Below are 25,234 nucleotides of genomic sequence, written 5' to 3'. Positions count from 1 at the left end.
CCCAGACGGCAGGAGTGGAGGGAAGACCCCCGGTGCTCGGATCCCTGGCCTCCTCTGGGTGTCAGTGACCAGGACTCTACTACCTCAGGGGCAGTCCCGCTTGCTTGGAAAAGACATGAACATTCAGATCCTTACAAGTCCATCTGACGATAAATTCTAAGGTCAATTTTTATTTCTACAAAAGAAGGCGGTCAAAACAATATAAAACATGTCAAGGAGATTACTGAGCGAGCTTCACGTGGAGCCTGACTCCAAGAAGGTGGAGAGTCCGATGGAGGGGGGCCGTCCTGTTCCCGGCTGGGGTCGCCGGCGGCCCCGGGCTGGCGCGGCGTCACTGGCGTTAGCGGAGGGTCAGACGAGCTGAGGAAGGGCGGCTGCACTCAGGAGGCGGAGGGAGCTCCAAGCCACGTCGGTGGACTCGGCGGCGACAGGCAAGCGCCGCCCTGCGCGTGGACACGCCAGCACTCGTCTGCAGGGAGACCTGATGTCTTCTGGAGGGGATGCAGGGAGGACCGCCTCCCTGGCGAGGACTTCCTCCCACAGGTGCGCTGTCCTCCGGCCGACGGGCCGGGGCCGACCTCCACGGGCCGGCGGTTGGAGGTTCATCCTGGCCGGCCAACGTTAGCCAGGGTTTTACAGAAGAGCTAGACCTCCCCTTTCCACGGGGTTTGTTTGTTTTAGGTTGGGGGTTGGAGTGGAGGTTTGCTTGTTTCTTGGTGTTTTCAAAAAGGAGGCTATAAATCAGAGTCAGGAGTCTGCACTGACTCCCACACCAGGCCAGCCAGGGCGGAGCAGAGGGGCCTGGAGGCGGGGCCGCCCCTCCCGGCGGAGGTGGGGCCGGGCCTGGGGGAGTGGGGGTGTGAGAATCAAACAAAATGCAAGAAACTGGCAGCTGCAAGGGCAGAGAGGAACCACAGCCTCCCCCGACTTTTTTAAACCTTATGGCCTAAATGTTAATTGATTTTGGAGAAATTTGGACAGGAAAAGAAACACCATTTTTTAAAAGTAGGTTGAAGCAGTGATTTTTAAAACAAAGAAAGCAGAACTAGAACATCTTAAATTTTTAATCCTTTCTTTACAGGTTACCTAGACCACTTCTGATTAAGAAAACTGTAGAAAGTTAGTAACTGCCACAAGCAGACGCCAGGCGGTGGCACGCGTCGATTTTCCACAGAGTCCTGCTTTGCGGGATCTCAATGCACTGCTCGGGGTCTCTGCTCACGCTTGCTGGAATCCATCGCGGCAGAGTTTAGTCCACAGGTCGCTTTTCCCCATATTTCTTTGTAAATTCTTCAGCGTTCTTACAGAATTTTTTACGGTCCTTAGAGTACTCTTCAGCTAGGTCAGCCCGGAGTGGGTGCTCGGGCTGGGGGTCGTTCACCAGTGCTATGAGGGACTGGATGACTGCGAAGAGAAGGACAGGGCACCGCAGGTTAGAGGCCCCCACTCGGCACCAGCGCCCCCAGACCCCGCGGCCCCCGCTCGGCCAGAACGCCAGCCAGCAGCACTCAGCCCACCGCTCCCCTGACGAGGACCGCCCACGCCACACAGCAGGACACCGCGTCCTCCTCTCCTCCTCCTGTGCTGACACCCTGGGGAGCCCAGCCCCCAGCCACTCCCACTCCCCTCTCACACAGGTGAAGCCTCCCCAGGGCAGGGGCCAGGCAGTGTGCCCGGCACTCGACCTGGTTCAGGATGCCCGTGTGAACGGTAAGCCCCCCGGAAGAGCCCTAGGAGCCCCTGAGTGGCTGAGAAAGGGTCCTCTGACCACCTGTCTGACCGCCGGGAGGCTTCGGCCCCCAGCAGCACTGGACGTCCACTCCAGAGGTAGAGGCCCTCGCACGGCTCAGGCTGGCCTCCATAACGCTCCCCCGAGGGCAGCCAGGACCTTGACGGGACCTCACGGGGGCACGGGGGAACCTGACTCCCGTCCCCGGCGTCCGCTGCTACGCTGCGATACGCTCCCACAGAGGCCAGGGGGACACCGGCCTCGCTCCTGACGGCATCAACCTCACTCACCACCCAGCGCAGCCCGTGCTCTGCCGCCAGGTACGTGCCAGAACCAGACTGTGGAAAAAACTGCTTTTCTATTCCTTCATCTGGCACCGTTACTGCCAACCACTACAGCCTTTCTGTATGATTCAGGTTTGCCTTGCTTCTGGATTTTTCTCCCATTTTTGATGCTTCTTTACTTTCTTTTTAAAAACTGAGATATAATTCACCAGGCCAAGAACTAAACTCTCTAAAAACCAGACAATTCAGTTGCTTTCAGCATATTCACAAAACCGTGTGACACCACTGTGTACCTCTGTTGCGCCCACAAGCGCAGCCCCATCAGCAGTGATCCCGTCCTGGCCCCCCAACAGCACCCCCGATGGATCTCCTTTCCGGCTCCCCTCCGTCTGCCGCGTCTCATTGCCTGCAGCCGTCAGCTATCTGCTACAGAGCTGCTGGGAACGCGGGGTACAGTGACCCCGAGTGGCCAGCTGAGCAGACAGCCCACGGCACGGGAGTGATAAAGTGCAGTCGCCCTGAGCCACGAGGTTCGGAGACTGTGTAACAGGACAGTCACAGGGAACAGAGACATGGGGAAACAGGGCTGAGGCGGCGAGGAGGAGGGCCAGGCCTCACCAGGACCTCCCCCCACGGAGCAGCGCCTGCCTGTCACTGCGCAGACAGCACCCTGCGTAAGAGGGCAGCTTCCTCTTCACACCCTAAGGCAGCAAGCACAAAAGAACGCAACGTCTCTTCGGTCACCTGGCTGTTTGAAATAAGCACTCGCAACCTGGACAAGCGGGGCGTGCCGTCTGCGCACCAAGACCTCCACTGAAAACAGGCCCCTAGCTGCCATGGCCGCCCTGGGTGCCAGGTGAGGGAGGAGACCGGAAACGCTGGTCCGGCCGCCTGAGCAAACGCAGCTGCCGGCGTCCGCACAGAGCTGAGTCTGTGCAGGGAAGGCCAGGCCTGTCCTCACACGAGGACACGGACCTCGGCTGTACGGAGGTCGGCATGCGCAGACCAAGTGCCGAGTCCCCTGGGGACGCCTCCCTTGACTCCCCTCAGCGCTCAGCTGTGGGAGCCGGTGGACGCCTTTCATGGGGACCTCATCCACGGAGCTCTGCTGTGGGAAAGGCTTTTAAACCCATCTTCCAACGGTTCCACTGGAAAATGATTAGCCACCAGAAAAAATAAACATACCTGCAGCCTGTGAAATTCCAGACTCATCCATTCGCTCTAATCTAAAAAGACCATGTAAGTGGTTCAGGGAATCACTTTTAAGAAAGCCACCAAAAATATCAGGTGAGGACCGCAAAACAAAGTTACAGAACTGAGAACAAAACCCAGGGACTTCCCCGGTACTCCAGGGGCTAAGACCCTGCCTGCCGCGCAGGGGACACAGGTTCGATCGCTGGTCCAAGAAGACGGCACGTGCCTCGGGGCCGCGAAGCCCGTGCGCCTCAGGTCCGGAGCCCACGCGCCAGGGCCTGAGCCCTGCGGAGGGGAGGCCGCCGCAGCTGGACGAAGCCTGCAGGCAGCAGCGCAGACGCCGCACAGAGGAGACAGAAGGAAGCCGAACACGGGCCAGAACAAAGCGGTGTCACTCGCAGGGGACGAAGCGGGGGTGACCAAGTACTGACCCAAGGACTTTCCCCAGAAACATGAGCGGGCATGGGCACTGGCCCAGAAGCACACACAGCTCCGGGCCTGCTTCCACGTGGGCACAAGGCCTCAAGCCCGGCCAGGCCCTCCCACGACACCCCTCGAGCCCCGGGCACCCTGTGGCCTGCCTCGCCCCTCCGGCTCGCCCTCTCTTTAGTCCACGAGCCCCAGCACCTTCCCTCCCACCTTCCTCCTGAACCCACGTGTGACCCGCTGGGAGGCCGCTCCCCTCTATGCAGCCCGCGGTCCTTCACAAACACTCCCGGCGACAGGGCCGCACCCTGCAGCCCCCTCGCAGGCTGGAGCTGAGGGGCGACGCGTCACGCCCGTGGGACAGCGGAAGCGGCTGCCTCCGGGTACGCGGGGCCGGCGCCTCAGGCCCGTCTGGGCTCCAGGCCTGCTGGCATCGAGGGGACGTGCGCCTTACCTTGGTCGGTTTTGGTTGCTGGCTTCCAGTTTTCAGCGCTAATTACCGGCAGACACACCTGCCCCTTCTCGTCGATGTTCGGGTGGTAGATCTTTGTTTTGAATGTGATCTTCGGTGGTTTGAAGGGGTACTCTGCTGGAAAGTTGATTTCAATTCTGAAGGCCCCTTTATCATAGGGAGGGTTGTCCTGCAGGGGAGGAGGAGGCCAGCGTGAGCCCGCAGCTGAGACAGGACGGCGCCAAGGGTTTTACCTCGAACACACTGCATTTGATTCAACAGGTTACATCCGCTGAAGCCTCATCACCACCAGGGGAATGATAATCAGTATTCTTAGAGCAGGGCGCCTGAGATGGACACCCTGGCCTCTCTCTGTTTTCTAAAAAATAGACTTTATTTTCTTTTAGTAGCTGTAGCTTTACCGCAAAACCGAGAGGAAGATACAGAATTCTTACACACACACACACAGCCTCCCCAAGCACCAACACCACCACGTAACGAGTGAGGGGCCGACACATCGTCACCCACAGGCCACACCCTGCAGACAGCCTGTCACGGTGCTGGATGCTGTGGGCCGCCTTGCACCCTCTGCCTGAAATCACACAGCGCGGAGCCTTTCAGACCGGCTTCTTTCACTCAGAAAGCGTTTAAGGGTCCTCTGTGGCTTGTCAGAGCGCTTCTTTTGGCGCCCAGGTTTATTCCATTCTCCATCATGGATCACAGCCTTGTCGTGGAGAAAGGGCTTGAGTAACTCATGAAGCTGAGCCATGCCGCGCAGGGCCACACGAGACAGACGGGTCACAGTGAGGAGTTCTGACAAAAGGTGGTCCACTGGAGAAGGGAACAGCAAAGTACTCCAGTATTCCTGTCTGGAGAACACCATGGACAGTATGAAAAGGCAGAAAGACATGACACTGGAAGATGAGCCCCTCAGGTCAGAAGGTGTCCAATATGCTCCTGCAGGGGGCAGTGACTAACAGCTCCAGAAAGAAGGAAGCGCTGGGGCCAAAGCAGGAACGGTGCTCAGTTGTGGACGTGTCTGGTGGTGAAAGTAAACCCTGATGCTGTAAAGAACAAATACTGCATAAGAACTTGGGATGTGAGGTCTGTGAATCGAGGTAAACTGGATGTGGTAGAGCAGGAAATGGCAATTAACTGAATGTTAACCTAATGTTAACATCTCAGCAATCAGTGAACTAAAATAGATGGAATGGGCTTAATTCAGATGACCATTATATTTACTACTGTGGGTAAGAATCCCATAGAAGAAATGGACAGCCCTCCTAGTCAACACGAGTCCGAAACGCAGTACTTGGGTGCGATCTCGAAAATGACAGAATGATCCTGGTTTGTTTCTGAAGCAAACCATTCATTATCACAGTAATCCAAGTCTATGTCCCAACCACTGAGGCTGAAGAAACTGAAATCAAACAGTTCTATCAAGACCTACAAGACCTTCTAGAACTAACACCAAAAAAACATGTCCTTTTCATCATAGGGGATTGAAATGCAAAAGTAGGAACTCAAGAGATACTCAGAAGGAGACTCTTGAGAGTCCCTTGGGCTGCAAGGAGATCCAACCAGTCCATCCTAAAGGAAATCAACCATGAATAGTCATTGGAAGGACTGATGCTAAAGCTGAAACTCCCATGCTTTGGCCACCAGATGCGAAGAGATGACTCACTGGAAAAGACCCTGATGCTGGGAGGGATTGAAGGCAGGAGGAGAAGGGGACGACAGAGGATGAGATGGTTGGATGGCATCACTGGCTCAATGGACATGGGTTTGACCAAACTGGGAGACAGCAGAGAGGAGCCTGGTGTGCTGCAGTCCATGGGGTCGCAAAGAGTCGGACACAGAGTCAAACTTAGCGACTGAACAACAACGACAATTATTCCACTGTCTGGGTGCACACCAGTCAGCATGCTCATGGTCAAGGGACCGCAAGCCTGCGCCCGCTCAAATGGAGAGTCACACTTGCTCTCTAGGACCCAGCCTCCAGAGCTACTAACGTCAGAGAAATGCATGTCTTCGGGAGAGAATGTGGGGCGTGGGCGGGCTCAGGCTTCCTGCATGCACCACTCTGCTGCTGCCATCGCCCCCCGCCGTGGCGCCCGGCCCTCGCTAGGGCAGCAGCGTGTGCCCCTGGCAGACGCAGCCCGGTGCCTCAGCCCTCCCCACTGCCGGCGAGAACGTGTTACACCTGTGAGGGGTGTCTGGGCTGACCGGCGGGCACTGCTGCTCCGGGAGCAGCACCCACTCTGGGAAGCCATGAGGTCAAGGTCAAGGTCACCGATTGTGCTCTCAAGGCAGAAGAACCCTTCCTTCTCTGTTATTCCGGGTGATACCTGAATGCAGGGACCCAAGGCATCCCCAGGACCGTTTGCTAATGGAACGGCTAACCTATCCATTTCTCCTTTTGACCCTGAGGTCGTCACCACCAGTGTTCATGCTGTTCTCTTCAACGTGGCCAAGGATGTCCTCCCTCAGACAACAGTTTAACGTACCTGGAACACAAGGATTCCAGAAGCAGGCTGGAATCGTTTGGAGAGAAAAACTGATCACACAGCTTTCAAAAACGAAACTACAACCGAATAGTAACCCAGTTTTATAGTGGGTGAGGTACATGGACAGATAATTCCCCAAAACGGATACATAAATGGTCAACAAGCACATGGGAGAGAGACTCATCATCCCCTCAGGAAAAAGCCCATGAAAACCACAAGAAGGGCTTCCCTGGAGGTCCAGCACTTGCCAACGGGCTTCCAATGCAGGCAGTTTGATCCCTGGTCGGGGAACTGAGATCCCACATTCTGGGTGGCAAGACCAGAAAACAAAGCAAAACCAAAACCCACAATGCGACACCACTTCACACCTGCAAGGAGCGCCGCACAGCAGACAGACGCCAGCGAGCCGGAGTCAGGAGGCGGAGAAGCCGGACGCTCCCACGCAGCGGCGGGGTGGAACGGTACGGCCACTGTGGAAACAGCCTGCACCCGTCAAAGCCCCAGACACAGAGCCAGCACAGGGCTCTGCAGCCCCACCCCAGGCCGGCACCCTGAGCAGTGAAGACACCTCCAGGGGAAACCCCACTCGCGAATGTCCGCAGCGAGCTACTCATGACAGCCGAACTGTGGAGATGACCAAGCAACTCTCAAGCGGTGGATGGACCAGTCAACCCTGGAGAGCCATCGCAGGGCCACTCGGCAGACGACAGGGCGGCGTCTGGACACACCACAGCAGGGACGAGGCCAGACACGGGAGGCTGCGCGGCAGACCAAGCATGCGGGTGCACATACACGCAACAGGAGTGAAACACACCGGACAGCGCAGTGCCTGGGGGCTGGGCGACGTCAACCAGAGCCTTCTCTGAGGATAACAAACCCTTCTACCCTTGTGACAGGGGAGGCACAGCGAAGGCCACTGAACTGCACTCTTTAATGGGTGAGACACGTGGTCTCTGCCTCCCAGTGAAACCACGGAGAGGAAGCAGGCTGACTCAGGAGCAGGGCTCCGACGGAGGGCAAGGCTGTCCCTCCTGGAGAGGCTCAAAGTGCCTAAGGTCGTCCCATGGACAAAGGCGGCTGCTGGCATGTAGTCAACAAGACAAACAGGCCACGCTACGCAGACAGCCCGCCTGCACACGCCAAAACGCAGTCTGCAGTGCACTGCGAGAACCAGAGACTCGACAGTCCACAGAGTGCTTGTGTGACGCGCAGGCCAAGGACAGGAAACGCGGGCACAGATGAAGGACTCTGCCTGAGCCAGAACTCGCCGAGACAGCACCCCCGCCCCCGCCACAGAGCTGAAGTCACCCCAGGAGGAGACCCACAGAGGGCAGTGGTGTCTACTCAAGGCCGCCCCGTCTCAAGGCTGGCGTCCACCCAGCTCCCTCACTGTGAACCAGGCCTGAGTCCACACGTTCCGTCCAACACGTGGCCACCAGGCCAAACCCACTGTGTACCCAAAGGGAGGCGATACCACCCGGGATGCAGAGACTGTGCAAAACAAGAATGCAAGCTATTCCACTGATAATTAGGCACACCGCCTCTACGGAGAAGATTCACAGCCACTGGCCACTGCCTGCATCGCCGCCTGAGCTCCGCCTCCCGTCAAATCAGATCCTAATAAGGTGCTTCAATCATCCCCAAACCACCCCTACCCAGAAAACTTGTCTTCTACCAAACCTGTCCCTGGCGCCAAAAAGGTTGGAGACCACCACAATTCAATATTTGGTAGCTCTGGCCAGGGCACTCAAGTGAGAAAAGGAAATAATGCACCCCCACTAGAGAGGGAGAAATGAAACCACCTCGGTCTGGACCTGGCCTGATCGTACCCATGGAAAACTCTAAGATGACTCACACACACACCGTTAGAAGCAAAAGCAACTCGCCAATGTCACCTGCGTTTCTGCACACTAACAATGATCGACAGGGAGCCCAAAAAGGAAATGAAGCAAACAATCCCATTTATAGTTACCACTGAGAAGATGAAAATGTCCAGGGTATGTTTAAGCAAGGTGGCCGTTACAGACTCAATGCTGGTGTCCCCCCGCCCCGCCCAGATCCACACATGGATACCCCCACAGCGTGCCGAGAGTAAAGAGGTAATTAAGGTTCAACAGTGCCACGGAGTGGAGTCCTGAGCTGACAGCATCCATGTCCTAAATGAGGAGAGCTCCTGAGGCTGCCCTGGAGGTCCAGAGGTTAGGACACACTGCTGAGGGCGCAGGTTCAATCGCTGGGCAGGGAAAAAAGATCCTGCAGGCAACATGGTCAAAAAAAAAAAAACAGCGAGCAAGCGCACGTACACCCTTGCTCTCCCCCCAAGCGCTGAGACAAGGAGCCTGAGGACACAGGGGCCCTGCCGGCCCTTTCCCTGGGACTTCTGACCTCCGGAGCTGTGAGAAAACTGAATTCTGGGGTTCTGTGTGGCCCAGCCTATGGTTTTGTTTTTGTTTTTATATCCTGAGCTGAAAAATACAGATGTGTGAAGCTTGTACACTGGAGTTTACAAAGCACTGCTGAAAGAAGAGAAAACCTAATTAAATGGAAAAACATCCTGGGTTCATAGACCACAAGACTTACTATAGATGATAGTACTATCATCTAAAATAATACATGATAATAGTAAAGCGATCTAAAAATTCAATATGATCCCTATCAAAACCTCGATTTTTTTTTTTTCCTAAATGGAAGAATCCTTCTTGAAATTCAAAGGGGACCTCAAAGTGCGTTACTGACCCATACCTGGTCCGCGTGCTGGCGCTGGGCACAGCGGGCCTGCTGACACGGGGTCACGAGAAGGGACGCCCAGGAGCCACATGAGCAGAGGGGCCGCGCCAGCTCTCAGCTCAGGAGCGGGGGAGAGAGGGGGAGAGAGGGGGAGAGAGGGGGAGAGAGGGGGAGAGAGGGGGAGAGAGAGAGAGAGAGAGAGAGCCTAAACCCGGGGCCCGGGCCACGCAAGCGGCTCGGGAGGGTCCTCTGCTTGGTGAAGGTGAGGTGACAGGGTGCGGTCACAAGGGTTAAGGTTATCGATCCTTAGGCGCCAGCAGGCCTGGAGGCTACCTGCTCACCCCCTCCAAGTAGTTCGTTTCTTCCACTGGGGGTTTTAGGATCTGAAAAACAACTGAGGAAGCATGCATCAGACACTCGGAGCGAGGGGCCTCAGGGGTCTGTCGGCAAGGCCCACAGGGTCCTCCTGCTCAGGTACACGGGCGCCTCCAACCGTCAAAACCAGCTTGAGAAAGATCAAAACCAGAGCGCTCACGTTTCCTGATTTCAAAAACTCACTACAAAGCTACAGTAAGCACAACAGTGTCGTCCTGGCACAAGGACGGACCCAGGCCAACAGACTGAGCCCAGACGTGAGCCCTCACAAACACGCTCCGCCGCTGCTTCACACGCAGGACGGGCGCTCACTCACGAGGCGGTGCTGGTGTCCTGGGCAGTAAAGTGAGTCAGTGAGCACACACGACACCACTTTGTTTACAGTTCTTTCCCCACACAGGTCGTTACACAGGACTGAGTAGTCCCCTGCACTGTACCGGAAGGTCCTCATCAGTAATCTAGCTCTATAAATTTTTGACAAGGATGCCAAGATCATTCAGTGGGAAAGAGCAGTCTTTTTGACAAATAGCCCTAAAAAACCTAGATATCCACATGCAAAAGGGATGAAGTCGGACCTTTAGTCCTACACCATTAAAAAAAAAAAAAAGGATCAATGACCTAAGTTTGAGAGTTAAGATTGTAAGAATTCTCAGACGAGAACAAAAGTCAAACCTGCATGACCCTGGGTTTGGCAATAGTTTCTTGAATATGACACAAGCAGCAAAAGAAAAGACAGATAAAGTAGACTTCATGAACATTAAACATTTTGTGCACCAAAGGACATAATCAAGAGACTGAATGGGAGAAAATATTTGCAAATGATATGTCTGATGAGAGTTTAATATAAAGAACTCCTACAACTGAAAGACAAAGAGACAAACAACCCAACTCAAAACGTGTGTAACAGCTTTATTCAGAACTGCCAAAATCTGGAAGCAGTCAAAATGTCCTTCAGGGGTGAATGGATAAATAAACTGTGTGCACTCAGACAATGGAATATTATCTGGCACTAAAAAGAAACAACTATCCAAATACACGGAGAAATCTTAACTGCACGTTACTCAGTGAAGGAAGACAACCTCAGCAGCTGTTGTAGTCCAACTGTAGGACACGCTCAGAACGGGCAGACTAGGAAGACCGCTTAGAGAAAAGCGCCACCAGCGGCCAGGAGCCGGGGGTGGGGGGAGGGCCGAGGCAGAGAGACGGCTCTGTGCGTGCGATGCCCCCACGGCCGACAGGCGGCAGCACAGGCCGCGGAGCGCTGAGCGGGGCCCTCGCACACGACGCCCTCCAGGCGATCAGGGCGGGCCGGCACGCGGGCCTCGGGGACAGCTGCGAGACACTAGCTGACGTCTAGAATGGTTGTGACAGAACCGCCGTGAGACACTAGCTGACTTCTACCAGAATGGTACAACAAAACTGCTGTGAGAAGCCAGCTTACATCTACTAGAATGGCCGTGAGATGCTAGCTGACATCTAACAGAGCGGTGATAACATAGAAAAATGGGTAGGGGGGGATCACCGTGGGTAAGGGGGATCACCGTGGGTAAGGGGGATCACTGTGGGTAAGGGGGATCACCGTGGGTAAGGGGGATCACCGTGGGTAAGGGGGATCACTGTGGTAAGGGGGATCACCGTGGGTAGGGGGGATCACCGCGGGTGGGAGGATCACCATGGGTAGGGGGAATCACCGCGGGTAAAGGGGGGATCACCGCGGGTAAAGGGGGAATCACCACGGGTAAGGGGGGATCACCATGGTAAGGGGGGAATCACCATGGTAAGGGGGGAATCACCGTGGGTAAGGGGGGATCACCGTGGGTGGGGGGCTCACCGTGGGTGGGGGGGATCACCGTGGTAGGGGGGAATCACCGTGGGTGGGAGGGATCACCGTGGGTAGGGGGAGGATGCAGAAGTTCCTGTCCTCTGGCTGTGGGGCTGTGAGAGGTGCAGCCACTGTGGGAATCAGCATGGCAGCCCCTCAAAGAGCTGGACCCAGAGCTGCCACGTGGCCCAGCCACTCCACGTGTTCCCCCAAAGCCCTGCAGACGGGACTCAAGCAGACAGCTGCACGCCAGCGCTCACAGCAGCAGCACGAAACGGCCAGAGAGGCCAGCGACCCCCCTGCCCACCAGCGGAGGATGGGCGGACACAAGGCCCGGTACACGTGTGGCAGAGGCTGACTCCATAACAGTCTTATAATAAGCTTATCCATAAAAGGGATGTTCTTACACAGGATACAAAGCAGCTGAACCTTCAAAAAACTCTGCTAACTGAAATAAGCCAGATAAAAAACCAACAGATTTTATACAACTCATTTATATAAACTATCAAACTCACAGACACAGAGAGCAGCTCAGAAAGCACCAGGGCTCGGGGCTGGAGGGCGCAGCATTACTAGCTCACGGCTACAGAACTTATTTCCGCGTGGACTCTGGAAACACAGCGACGACGGCTGCAAAACCACCTGGCTGTAACTAATGCCACTGAATCGTACGGTTAAAAAAAGACTAAACTGACAGACTATGTCACATAAATTTTATCACAATAAAAAAAATGATGAAGCAAAATCTACTAATTTTTTAAAAGAGAAACTTTAAGCACTTCCCTGGTGATCCAGTGGTTAAGACTCTGACTGCCAGTGCAGGAGACCTGGGTTCAATCCCTGGTCCAGGAAGACCCGCACGCCGCAGAGTGACTAGGCTCAGGCGCCACAACTACGTGGGGCTTCCCTGCTGACTTGGTGACAAGGAGCTCGCCTGCCAAGGCAGGAGACGTGGGTTCGACCCTTGGGCTGGGAAGATTCCTGGAGGAGGCAACGGCGAACAGCCCCAGCATCCGAGCCCAGGATGAGCAGCAAGGCGGTGGGAGCAGCTCCGGCCGTGGCCTCGGTCTCCAGGCCCCGCTGCCCCAGGGGGAAGGCCGGACCACCGGGACCCCACCCAGCGCTCAATGAGGCGTCAAACCCCACCCCCAGCCCCGGATCTGCCAGCACGGCCCCAGAAACGCCTGCTGGACCGCCACCGATGCTCGGAGCCACCGCTGAGCTCCTGGGGTAGACGGCCCAGCCCAACCACTCAAACCCTCCCTGTCCGTTCCCAGCACTTTTCACAGGGCCCACACCTGAGCTGTTGCCCGACCCCATCAGCAGAGGACAAACCCCGCAAGCGACGGTGACGGCCCCCTTCTACTTGGCACCTGACGGGTCCCCTGAGTGGGCGGGCTGGGAACAGCCAGGCTGGACACCGCCATCTACTGTTTTCAGCGTGCGCTGACATTACACGGCGTCTCTCTGCTGAGGTTTCCAAACAATCACAAAACTGAACTGCAAGTCCAGGGCGCTGTCAAGCTCCAGGGGTCTGTGCAGAAGCATGGCCCACAATCAGGGCCAAGAGGGCGGCATCTCCGGTCAGCGTGCTCCCCGGCTGGCTCAGGCACAGCGGCCCCTCTGACGGCAAGGAGAGATTTCACGCGCAGGGGTGGGGGTGGGAGGCAGGAAGAACAAGGAGGCGGGCGGCACTCGTCCGAGGGTCCTGGTTCAGAGCCCACGGGGACACGGAAGGCACACCGCATCCCAGTGAGGCCGCCTCCAGCAAGGAGGCCGAACAGAGGCTGAGACTCCACCCCCACACCCAGCAAGGACGCGGGGCCGACGCGCGTGCGTGCTCGGTGGCTCCGTCTTGTCCGACTCTTGCGACCCCACGGACTGCATCCCGCCAGGCTCCTCTGTCCGTGGAACTTCCCAGGCAAGAATACTGGAGTGGGTTGCCATTCCCTTCCCCAGGGGATCTTCCAGACCCAGGGATCACACGTGCGTCTCCTGCACTGCCAAGCAGGTACTTCACTGCTAAGCCCCTGGGGAACAGAAGCAGGGTCCCCGGGACAAAGGACAGAGCAAAAGGAAGGCGGGAGGCTGGACGAGCTGAGGGCACGCGCAGGACGGGACTGGGGGCCTCGGGGCCGCGGCCGGACCGCTCCGGCGGGCGCTGCGGGGAGCCAGGGTCCCCGCTGGAGGCCCCGTGGGATGCGCCTCTGAAGAGGGGAGCAAGGAAGGGCCGCAAAAAGGGAACGCGGAACCCAGAGGGCAGGGAGGCTGCAGGAAGCCGCGGTGCGGAGCCTGCATGTGCCCAGAGGAGGTCTGGGGGGCAGGCAGCTGGACGTGGGGCAGAGCCGGGGCGGGAGCCCAGGGACACCGGGAGAGAGCGGGAGGGGGCCCGGGAGGAGGCTAGGACGCAGGCGCATGACAACCAGAGACACAGGCAGCCAGGCAGGAGCGCAGAGAGAGGACGCGACGGGATCCCAGGAGGCCCAAGACGAGGAGGCGGCGGCTGGTCTGCACTGGGTGTGTGGTCTGGACACACGGCCTTTCCGGGCCTGGGAGGCGGGGACCCCGAACGCCAGGAGACCAGGGCCGGGGGCTGCCTGTCGGCCCTGCGCCCAGCCCCATCCGGGGCTGCTGGAGGGGAGGTGTCCAGTACTCACGGGAACAATGAGCCCTTGCCAAGTCAGCAAATTAGCTTCATCGACCTGGATGTTACGGAAGTTTTTCATCCCACACTTGCGGATCTCTTCAAGCTCCTGTTGGTTGACAAAGCACAGAGGGGTGTCACATGGGGGAAGGCACCACAGGTTACCCCTCCTGACTCCCTCAAACTAGGCCGAGCGCCAACGCCACCACGAGGCATTTCACAGCGCGGCTGCACCGCCCTGGCCTGGGAGGGACACCCGGAGCGGCGGCCCCAACCCACTCCCCAGCCCCAAACGCCCCACCTCGGTGAAGCCCAGCCCCGGGGGACCCCCTCCCTGCGGGCTGTGCCCGAGCGGCAGGGCACAGGGCCGGCGCGGACCCAGGCAGCACTGCCTGCGTGCTCGGGGGAGGGGGCGGGATGAGGCACCAACAAGCCCAGGGCTGCGGCTTCTCCCTCCACATGGCACGCAGCTGGGGCGCCAGGGCCCAGGCGTGGCGGGGGGAGCTCCCCGAGCCCAGCCTCCTCGGCGGCCCACAAGGGCAGGGCCCAGGCGCGAGCCGGGTCAGGGCTGATGGGGACGCGGTCGTACAAATGCCACTCCATCCTGGTGATTGATCACAGGGCCCTGTCCCAACTGCGGCCTAGAACCGAACCGTCTGGCACTTGGTTCTGCCCTGGGCACTGGCCTGACAGCCCCCGTCGCCCCCAGGCGACTCGAGCGACCACCCGACAGGCGTCACTGCCCAAGGCAGCCCCCGCCCACGTCCCCACCAGCCCCGACCCAGCTCGCATCCACCACAGAGCAGCCTCCTCTGCAAGGCCACAGCCAGGCCTGCCTCCTCCGCAGGGCCCGTGGGACGGCGCCCGCGGCCCTGGAAGCCCCTCCGAGCCAGCCCCCCTCCTCAGCACCCCACACGCCCATCGCAGGCCGGTGCACTGGGGATCCGCGGCAGGACAGGGGGAGGGGCTGGAGTGGTCAGGACGGCGTGACACATGAACACGCAGAGGAGGCAGCAGGGACCCTGACGGACCACACGCCCTGCCAGCTGGCCCTCCAGTCACAGGAAAGGCTCCCTGGAGCCCAGGGCCTGGGGAGACTCGGGGGGGGAAGGGACTCTCCCCTGCAGCCCGCTCTGGCCCGCTCCCCACACGAAGCTCCCGCAGAGCAGTGCAAACGCCGGCAGCCAGGAGCCCACGTCACGCACACCTGCTCAGCCACCGGGCTCGTGACGGAGGGAAGCAGGGGCCAGGGAGGCTCTTTCCGGGCGCTCAGCTTCTGCTCGAGACACTGCGGTCTCAGCAAGGGACAGGAAACGCCACGTCCCTTAAGGGTGCATCCTACCAAGCTAAGCAAAAGTTTTAAACCAAATGAGGGACTTCCCTGGCAGCCGAGTGGTTAAGACGCTGCACTTTCACTGCCAAGGGCCTAGGTTCAATCCCTGGTCAGAGAGCGAAGACCCCACTAACCACACAGCCGAGAAACAGAAAAAGACAAGACAAACGACGGGGGTGGATTCAGGGAGTTTTAAAATAATCCGTACGCGTGCCTCACAGCTTCAGAAACCCACACACTCACCACGTGAGGTACAGGAAAGAAACACAAGCAGGTGAGGGTGGGACGCCATCGTCGCACGGCCGTGAACCAGCCCTGCTCGAGCAGGAGGAGAAGTGGGCACAGGGCGGGCACCCAGGTCCGGCATCAACAGACACGGGCGTGGGACAGGCACCCCCCCCCCACCCCCCGGGAGGAGACGGCGAGGCCGTGGCCCGCAAGGTCCAGCCTCGGGAAAGCGGAGCACGCTTCCGGGTGAAGCCCAGTCACCCCGCTGTCAAGTCAAGCTCAGCAAACATGAGGAGGCAAGCGCCTTTGCATCATTCTAACCAATGAGAAGGGGGCATGAGGCAGAAGGGAGAGATAACGAGACAAACCAGCCGGCCGGCCTGCCCGGCACCTCCAGGGAATGCGGCCAGCCTGGGGTTTCTCAACAGGGTGGCGGCCACACCCTGCCCACCAGAGGCCAGCCCGCGACACCGCCCGCCCGGCCCCCGCTGCTGAGAGCCATGGACACGCTCGTGCCAGTGTGCTCGCAGAAAGTCCCGAGTTGCACAAGACCAGAGCGCAGCCGGAAGGCCAGTCACACCTCCACCCAGGACGAGCCAAGGCCGCCAGCTCAAGGCGCCAGAGAAGAGACGGGGTCACCTCAAGGCCTGGCAGCCCCGCCAGAGCAGCCGCGCCCCATGACCGAGGACAGGGAACGGGTAGGGAGTGACCACAGGAGACCACACTGTTCAGAGCTGAGCAGGACCCCGCCCGTGAAGGAAGGCCGGGGACCAGACTGTGAGCGGAGTCAGGAGAGCAGAGCGCAGGGTCCACCGAGGTCTGCCTCGGCCCTGCTGGGCAAGGAACGACCAGGGCCAGCTGCCGAGAGGCCCCCGGGGCAGGGACAGGGGCTTCCCTGGCAGCGGGGCAGAGGGCTGCACCCCACGGGGCCCCGAGGGGACCGCTACCCGGCAGTCTCTGCGCTGACAGCCTCTGCCCTGCCAGGCGCACAGCTCACCACCTCCCTGCTCACCCTCACACAGGACAGCCTGCCTGAGGACCACCCCACCTTCCCACAGGGAAGGGCCTGAGGCCCAGACCACCGCAGGCCCTCCTAGTGCTGGAAGCGAGCTCCCCGGGCAGAGGCCTCGCCCGCGGGCAGCACGCGGCACCACAGGGCCCTCCAGGGTTCCGAGCGCCTGCGGAGGGCGGTGCCGGCCGGGACGCACCCGCTGATCCGCATTCTCCACCCTGGCCCTCCCGACAGACAGGCGTGCCGGCCCCCAGCCACCCCCCAACACCGCTGTACGCAGAACAGCACCGTGACTTCCACAGGCCATCCGAGCAGCAGGCGGAGCAGAGGACCGCGGCACGCGCCGTCGGGTCTGGAGACGGAGAGCTACAGGAGACACTGGGGTTCCACTCCCCTCCGCAAGTTCGAAGTGTGTCCAGACACCAACACACACAATCTGTTGCATGTAATGACGAGGACGTGATGTGCGTTGGTGTTGAGAGCTCTGGTGAGCCTTCAACCAGCGCTCAGGAGGCCTTCAATGAGAGATGCAGGCATTTAGGGTTGTTACGCGAAGCTTTCACAAGTGACCCGATCCGATTCAAAATACCACACAGGATGGGGCCTGCCCTCAGCGCGTCACACTCCCCTCCCGGGCGCCCCAACGCGGGCAGAGCAGGCGGGACGCCAGGTAGGATGCAGGCCTCTGCGGGGGCTCATGCCCACCCGCCCAAGAAGAACCGCGTCTGCAGCCTCTCGACCCCCGTGGAGGCAGGCAGGTGTGTGGGCTTGCTGACGCAGAGGCTGGAGAGGCCGGCCACAGACAGACCTCATGCAGGACAAGGCCGGGACAAGAGCCCGCGCTGGGGCCGCCGGCCTGGGGACAACCCGTCACAGGGCTGTGGGCAGGGGCAGCAGGGGCCCCCCTGCTCCGGTCAGGACAGCGAGGGGCTAGCAGCCCGGGAACGGCACCTTCCAGGACTCACAAGAGACTCACTCGGGTTCCAAGACGACAGAAGCAGGGACACAGAGGGCCTGCACCAGAGCCATCCCTATGCGGCAGGGCACCCAGCGAGGGTCTCTCGTGCCAGCAACGTTCCAAGAACCCTCCCGTCCAGGCCGAAGGAAACCGGCAGGCGGAGCCTGGTGTTCGAGGGGAAGGCGCAGGAGGCCTGTCCAGTACCAGCGCCCCGTGGGACGGCCACCACCCGGAAGGGCTCCCTGCCTCTGCCGGATGGGATCAAAGGGGCCGACTGGGACAGAAAGGCACTTTCCTAGCCCGCACGCCGACGGGGAAACGCCCCTCCATGGTGACGGTACCCTAACTCAGTGCACTGGAAACCCCAGCACCAGGCTTCAGAGCCCCAGGACGCGCGTCTCCAGTCTCAGGGACTGCTCGCCAAGGGGGCAGGACCACCCCCAGCGAGCGGATGGCACCGTGCCAGCGCATCACACTCAGTTACCGCCGCGAACGCCACGCTTAGCGCCGGTCCAGACTCTGGGAGCTGGTTCCGCCAACCCTTTGGAGAAATCAGGACCCCAGAGCTCAGGCGGGACACGGATGAGCCGGAGGCAGACAGAGAGCTGAACCAGGTCCAGCGCCAGACCACCACGCACTGACCGGGGAGCAGACGTGGCGGGGGCACTGGGGGAAAGCTAAGGCAGCCCCAGGACGCGCGTCCGCCTGTCTCACCTGCGCGGCAGCGGGCCTGGCAGCCCAGGACGGGCGGGGTGTAAACCACGCGGCGGGTCATCTGGCGGGTGCTCTCCTGTGCGGAGCTTCCCAGCAACTGCCACGGCCGGGTGGGCGTGTGTGGACATCTACCAGCCGTCTCAGGACGGGCTCAGAGGCCGTCGGACGCCAGTCTGAGAGTGTGGGTGCCCCCGCGCGACAGGGCCGCGGCACGAGCACCGGCTCTGACGCCAGTCACGGCGCTAGCCACGCGCGCCCACCGGGCTGGGCCATCCCACAGCATCTCAGTCCTCTGCCGAGCTCGCTGGTGAGAAGCGGCAACAAGGCCCGGCAAGACGGTGGAGCACGGAAGACTCCAACCAGACACAGGCCAGGAGCGGTTCAAACAGCACGACCCACCGCCCCCGACCCAGAGGAAGCCTCCTCTCCATTCCATCCCTCCTCAAGAGCCCACGGCTCAGCGTGAGCAGTGCGAGCCCGCCTTGGGCACCGGCCCGCCTTGGGCTCCCACCTGCTGGGGCCCCGCAGCTCTGGAGGCTGGAGATGGTGGCCAGGAATGGAGGGAGACCAGACGCTCAGGGTCCTTGCCAGGACCGCCCGCCCAGCTCAGCGGCCTCACTGGCCCTCGCACTCAGGGCAGGAAGAGGAAACACCCAGGGGAGTCTGAGAGACCCATTTTGAACTCGAAAGCTGCATAATTCTGCTGCAAAAAGTAAACATCTTTAAACAAAGATGATCGCATGACTATCTCAGGAAACCTCTCATTAACCTAGTCCTAATGGACAGGTGACCTCAACAGACAGGAGGGCGGGTGTGCGGGGAGGGGGTCATCCTGTCTTCTGGGCCCCAACCCACGACACCACAGGCAGCACCCCCTCCACAGTCCCCCCAGGCCGCTGTCTTCACACCCGCGCTGACACCCACACCGAAAATGTGCTGGGCGCACCTCTGCGATCTTGCTATTCAGTAACTCACTGGGTCTTCACACAGGTGACGTCACCCGCGCCCAGACGGGTCCAGCAACTCACCTGGGCTCCCTGAGCTGACACGCAGCGGCCAAGGACACGCTCCAGAACCGAGCTCGGGACTGCCCCGCAGTGTCCTCCGCCGAGCAGCTCGGCCCTGAACGAGCCCCGCCGCTCCCCTCTCGGGGCCGAGGGCCAGGCTCACCTGAGCCCTGAGACGACCAGGCTGGGCAGGACACACAAGCAGGCAAGGCCCTTGCCAGCAGGTGCCCGCTTCTGGACGCGGCACCGGGGCTGGCAGGCCCTCAGCTGAAAGGCACAGTGTCTCTGCCACCCTTCCTGAGGCCCACCCTCACAGCGCTGTGACAGGAGCTGGTTCCACCAGCAGCCCAGCCGGAGGGGTGGGGGATGGGGGGGGTGTGCCTCCGACCACAGGTAACCCCGGCCCGTGCCCAGCATCCCAGGAAGCGCTGCATAGGCGTCGTCCCTTCCGCCCAGGGAGGTCGGCGACACGAGGCTGGACCCCTCTGTCTGCTCTGAAGGATGGAAGCTCCTCACCGCCAACGGCCAGAGCAAGCTCGGGCCGCCTCCTGCCAGAGGGGTCCCGCCCTGCTCCCCCTCCTCAGTGGGTGGGCGTCCCGGATCTCTGCTCTAGGCTGGGCCATCCCCCTCCTCCAGCTCCTGAGAGCACAGCCTAGAGGGGGACCCCCCACCCTGTCCCACGGAGCTGAGCCTCTGAGAACCAGGAATCACCCTGGTGCAGCGAGACCAGCTATGCTGGCCTTGCGCTCACAGGCCCCGGGGAGTCCAGGACGGGTGGGCAGGGACGATGGGCTGCTGAGCCCACCCTGGAAGGAAGACGCCAGGAACAGGTGCAGCTCCTGGGAGCAGCATGAGCGCGGCTCTCTGCGTGCTGCCACTCAGGGCCGGCATGGGACCGAGGCGGCGGTGGGGGGGAGCACAAAGGACCCACTGAGCGATCCCAAGCAGGCGTGCGCCACGACCAGGGGTCGCTCGCACGTGGGGCACAGCGGCGGGCCGCGGAGAAGCCTGGCAGGGAAGGGACATAAAGGCCCGCTTCAGCAGCAGCTGGCAAGGGGCTCCTCGCAGGAGGAAGGGGCGAGGCGGGGGCCTCAGGTCCCTCCTTGGTGCCAGGGCAGACAAGCGGCCCATTAACTAAGGGAAGATGGACCCGGGCACAGGGGTGCAGAGCAGGAGGGAGGTGGTCCACAAACCACTGCAAGGAGACCTCCCTCTCGAGGTGGGGGGAGGAACGGGGTGGGGGGATGACAGACACAGAGTCCAGGCCAGGGGGGATGGCGCCGTGGTTCTCCAAGCTTTAATTCCCAAGTTACTGTTGTGTCAAAGAAGAGAGAAGTACCTCTTGAATATTTAGTGATCCTTTCCAAGAGGGAGGACACTCCAGTGACCTAGCATAATAAAACGGAAATCAACAGCCTCTTAATTTAGAGTTGTAACAAGATGAGAAGAGATACGAGCACCTCGAGACAAGTGTCTCTGTTCTCGTGTGCACCCCAAGAAAAGGTCCCAGTGCTGTGGCAACAGCACACTCTCTCTGGGCGGGGCCCGTCCCACCTACCTCTCCGTGGAGGAGCGTTTACAGAGAATGTCATTAAGGGAGGCTAAAACGGTCCCGACTCACTGCGAGGCACGAATTTAGGGTAAAAAACGCAGCTTCTTCCCTGAATCCCCAGAATCCGGGGATTCAGAACACGAACCGGCACGACACCACCGGGAAAACTCCCCTCCCACCCCCAGACGCACTAACCTCGGCGAGCCCTACGCCTGCCCTCAAGAGCACATGAGTTCCCTGCTCAGCACCGCTCCAGGGCCCGCGCTGTCAGTCAGCAGCCCCCCACTCGCTCCCACGTGGTTACGGGCAGAAGGCACACCAGCATGTAGATGGGGGTGAGCAGGAGTCAAACAGCACTGCCATGCTGCCATCCCTCTGAATCCCTCCCGACAAGTTACGGCGTAATAGTAACTAGTGGAACGTCACCCCTCTCACATCTACACATTTCCCCTACTGAGAAAAGCCCTTCTGGGAAGACACCCAGCTGGAGGGCCGTGGGGGAGACGCGCGCTGCACTTGAGAGGCTAAAAAGAAAGGCAGACTGCCACCAGTTTCCCTCAGCCACACCTACAGGTTTCAGTTTTGTAGCCATTTCCCCTCCTGACTGAAGCAATGGTTACAATCTGGCAGTTGCCATCGATACGGAATTAGCCGCTTGCAAATTAAAATGTATTTAATGTTTTATTGACACTGTAATTCCTAAAAACGGTCCTGAAAAAAAGGCCAATCCTTTCGGCAATTGCTTTTTAAACTAAAGACTTTATCACATTCACTTTGCCTAAAATAACTTCTTGGCCTGACATATGCAAATCGCTCTACTTTTAATAATGCATTTTACATTATCTGCAGACAGTCCGCTGTTACAAAGAAAATCTCTGACTCCAAGTGTCTCAGAAAATGGTCTCTGAGGAAATGTGAAGCTCTTTAAGACGTAATCCATTTGACTATTCAACACCTGTTTACTTTTCACCACCGGAAATCCCTTTTATTATCCAACCTGTGTATTGATTGACCTGATTCGGTACTTTTTTTTTTTAAACTAGGCCGAAACACTGACTCTCAGTCAATGATTAGCATCTTGTAAGGAGCATCCGCTACTGAACTGAAAGAATCTCCAGCCACTAGTCAAGAATCCAACATGCTCCTCTGCACTCCTTGGAGTAAGAAGGGAGACTGTGTGGGGAGGGGCATGGAACCTGGGATTCGGAGCCAGGGAGATGCAGCATCTCTCCCTGGACAGCCTGCTAAGCTTCACAACTACCTCCCTGCTAAAGTGAAGACGATGACACGCTAACTTCACAAGTTATTGAGAAGATAAAAAAAAATTACACAAATGATCTAGTACTCAAGTGAGTGCTTCGTAAATGTTACGTGTTTCGTCTTTCCTAAGCGCTAGTTTTTACAATACAAAAGTAACTGAAAAGCCATTTAATTCCCTTCTCAGACCCCTGGGAGCCCCAAACTGGGTCAACTAACCTAGACTAAGGGATACCAGGATGAATTAGGTCAAGATCCCTGCCCTTGAGGAACTCAGAACGCAGGAGGAAAGGCAAGTCCAACACAACTCCAACTGTGACAAGCACTCAGAGTGACAAGCACTCAGAGACATGCACAAAGTGCTGTGGTCACACAAAGGAGGAAACTACTCCCTCTGAGGGGACGGGGCCAAGGCCGCAGGGCTGAACCCAGGACTTCCCTGAAAGGAAGGCCGGGCAAGGGGAAGGCTGCCTTTCTCGGGGAGAGCAAACGGCACGTGCAAAGGACGCCTAAGGGCCGGGGGCTGTGGAGTCAGACTGGGCAGATCACAGCTCACTCCCTCCCTAGCTAGGAAACTGGAGCAAGCCAGAGACTCCCTGCGTCCCATTCTCTCACCTACCAACCGGGAATAACAGGGAGGATTACACACAAGCATGAAAATGAAGCAGAGAGCAGCTCAAAGTCAAAGCTAAGCAGACAGGCAGCCACGGTGATGAGGCGCAAGAGTGGTGGGGAAACCCAGGGCGTGCAGCGGCACACACGGAGCCCTGCGCCACGTAACCTGGCAGGCTGCAGGGGAGAGAGTCTGGGGAAGAAAAGGTGCCCACAACGCGACGGAGCCCTTGAGCTGTCCACCTAAAACGACCGCAACACTGTCAATCACCCACATGTGCGTGCTCACTCAGTCGTGCCAACTCTAACTCCACGCACTGTAGCCTACCAGACTCCTCTGTCCAAGGAATTTTCCAGGCAAGAGGGCTGGAGCAAGTTGCCATTTCGCCCTCCAGGGGATCTTCCCCACCCAGGGATCAAACCTGCGTCTCCTGCGTCTCCTGCATTGGCAAGAAGATACTCTGATATCAAATAAAAAAAAAAAAGTGGTGGGGAACCAAGAAGCAGGAGGTGCGGCCGAATGGACTGCTTTTCCAGAAGCCACAGGGTTTGGCATGTGGGGAAGCCGGGATTAACGTCCCAGGACAATAAAGTCACAGGCGTTAGGACTGGAAGGGGTTGGAGTGAAAGGATTAACTATGTGCTTCAGAAAGAAAAAGAACTGCGGTGGCCCAGAAGGCAAGTCAGAGAAGGCGAGAACTCAGGGGGGCACCCTGAGAGGTGAGGCCTGATTCAAAGTCATCTCAGTAAGAGCAGAGATGGAGGCACGAACATCAAGACGCCTTTCCAGAAAAGTAACATCCGAAAGGCATCGAGGAGCGCTAGCCTTGGCGGGGAGGAGTGCAGGGAAATAACCCAGTATCCGTCCTCCCATCCGGATGACTGTGTGGATGGCTGGGTCGTGGACAAGAGAAGAGAGAACAAGGCTGGACTCCGCTGACCGTCCTTTTGAGCCCACTTCCAATCGAGTCTTAGGAAGTTCAACGTCGTCTCTAGCCCTTAGTGGACAAAAAGAAGGAAACGCTCCCGAGTAGCCAGGGCCCGGGGCGGGGTGCCGGGACTCCCAAGCTCCGCGTCTGGCTCTCCGCAGCACGACTCTGCCCGGGAGGAGCCCCAGCCCTCCACGGTCGCTCAGGAAGCCGGCTCCCGGGTCCTGCTCGTTTCCGGCCCGGTGCAGCACCTCCACCGGCAGGGCTACCCGAGGCGAGCTCGGGCTCCGGGGCGGGGGGACGAGGGGGGAACGGCCGGTAGGCGCGCTCCAGAGAGGCCTAGGCCCGCCCGGCGGGGCACGGCCGGTGGTTCCGCACCCGGGCGGCCAGCGAGCGAGAGGGCGCCCCGCCGCCCTCGAGATAGAGTAGCGGGTTATTTTTGTAAACTTTGGCCGGGTCCGACTCCCACCGCCATCCCCGCCCCCAAGACGGCACACTTGGCTCCAGCAGGGCCCGGGGCGCGGAAGGCGAGGACCGGGGGGCGCGGGGAGACCCGGCCGCAGAGACAGGCCCGCCGGGCGCCCGCGCCGCCCCGGCCTAACTTTCGCCCCCCGCCCCGAGCCCGGCGCGCCGCGGCCCAGGGCGGGGCGGCCCCGCGGGCTCGCCGCTCGGGCCCCCTGGGAGCCGCCGCCTCAGCCCGGGAGCCGCCGCGGCCGCCGCGCGGAGAGAGAGAGCTCGCGGAGCCGGGCGGGGCGGCGCGGCCTGGCGCTCCCGCCCGGGGCTGAGGCCTAGCGGCCCCGTTAGCCCCCTCGGCTCGCGACCCGGGGCGGCGGCCCCACGCAGGGCGGGGGGCGGCGGGCGGCACCCCGAGGGGCCCGGACGGCCGCGGGAGGCCCGGCCGCCGCCGCTGCTCGCCCGCCCGCCGGCCGGCCGGCGCCGGAGAATAGCTTTTACCTTCATCAGCCTCCTGCTGGCCGCCATCTTGGCTCTGGTGCTGCTGCTGGCCCAGAATGCATCGCGGCGGCCGGCGCCGGAGCCCCCGCACTTCCTGGAGCGGGGGAGGGGCCGCGGCGCGCGCGCGCAGCCGCGGCGCCTACTGTGCGCGGGCGCGCGCGCGGACCGCGGGCGCGCGCGGGGGCCCGGCCCGTCCCTCCCCCCACCCCCACCGCGGGTGCCGGGGGCGGCTGCGCTAGCAGACAGGGTGGACTCGGGCCCTGGCACACAGTAGGTGCACAGCGGTACTGGCTGCAGGAGGTGTGCAGAAGGACCGGGATACTTTCAGACACCGCTCAGTGCCTCTGCGATGGGGAAGGGGTTGTGCAGGACCTATTTCCCACGGGGGCGGGTGGGGTGGGAGCCTCGCTGAGCAAACAGCGTTAAGTAACACTCTTAGGAAACAGAAAGAGGGTGGAGGCCAAGCGTTTACCCCCTCCCCCCGCCCCAAGCAACACAGGGACCCGAAGGGTGGAAAGG

General features: G+C 59.8%; 1 protein-coding gene across 1 annotated transcript; it reads right to left on the bottom strand.

Annotated features, from left to right (window-relative positions):
- Nucleotides 1-1,046: 1,046 nt before the first annotated feature.
- Nucleotides 1,047-24,806, bottom strand: UBE2L3 (ubiquitin conjugating enzyme E2 L3). The gene is made up of 4 exons (XM_061141385.1): nt 24,716-24,806; nt 14,173-14,268; nt 4,088-4,274; nt 1,047-1,404 (listed from the first exon to the last, which is right to left on the bottom strand). The coding sequence occupies exons 1-4, from the start codon at nt 24,740-24,742 to the stop codon at nt 1,250-1,252; spliced, it is 465 nt and encodes a 154-aa protein (XP_060997368.1). The 5' UTR covers nt 24,743-24,806; the 3' UTR covers nt 1,047-1,249.
- Nucleotides 24,807-25,234: the final 428 nt, after the last annotated feature.

The sequence above is a fragment of the Dama dama genome, chromosome 5 (genome assembly GCF_033118175.1).
Source record: "Dama dama isolate Ldn47 chromosome 5, ASM3311817v1, whole genome shotgun sequence".
In the NCBI taxonomy this organism is placed as follows: domain Eukaryota; kingdom Metazoa; phylum Chordata; class Mammalia; order Artiodactyla; family Cervidae; genus Dama; species Dama dama.
This window is presented reverse-complemented; position numbering and strand designations above follow the sequence as displayed.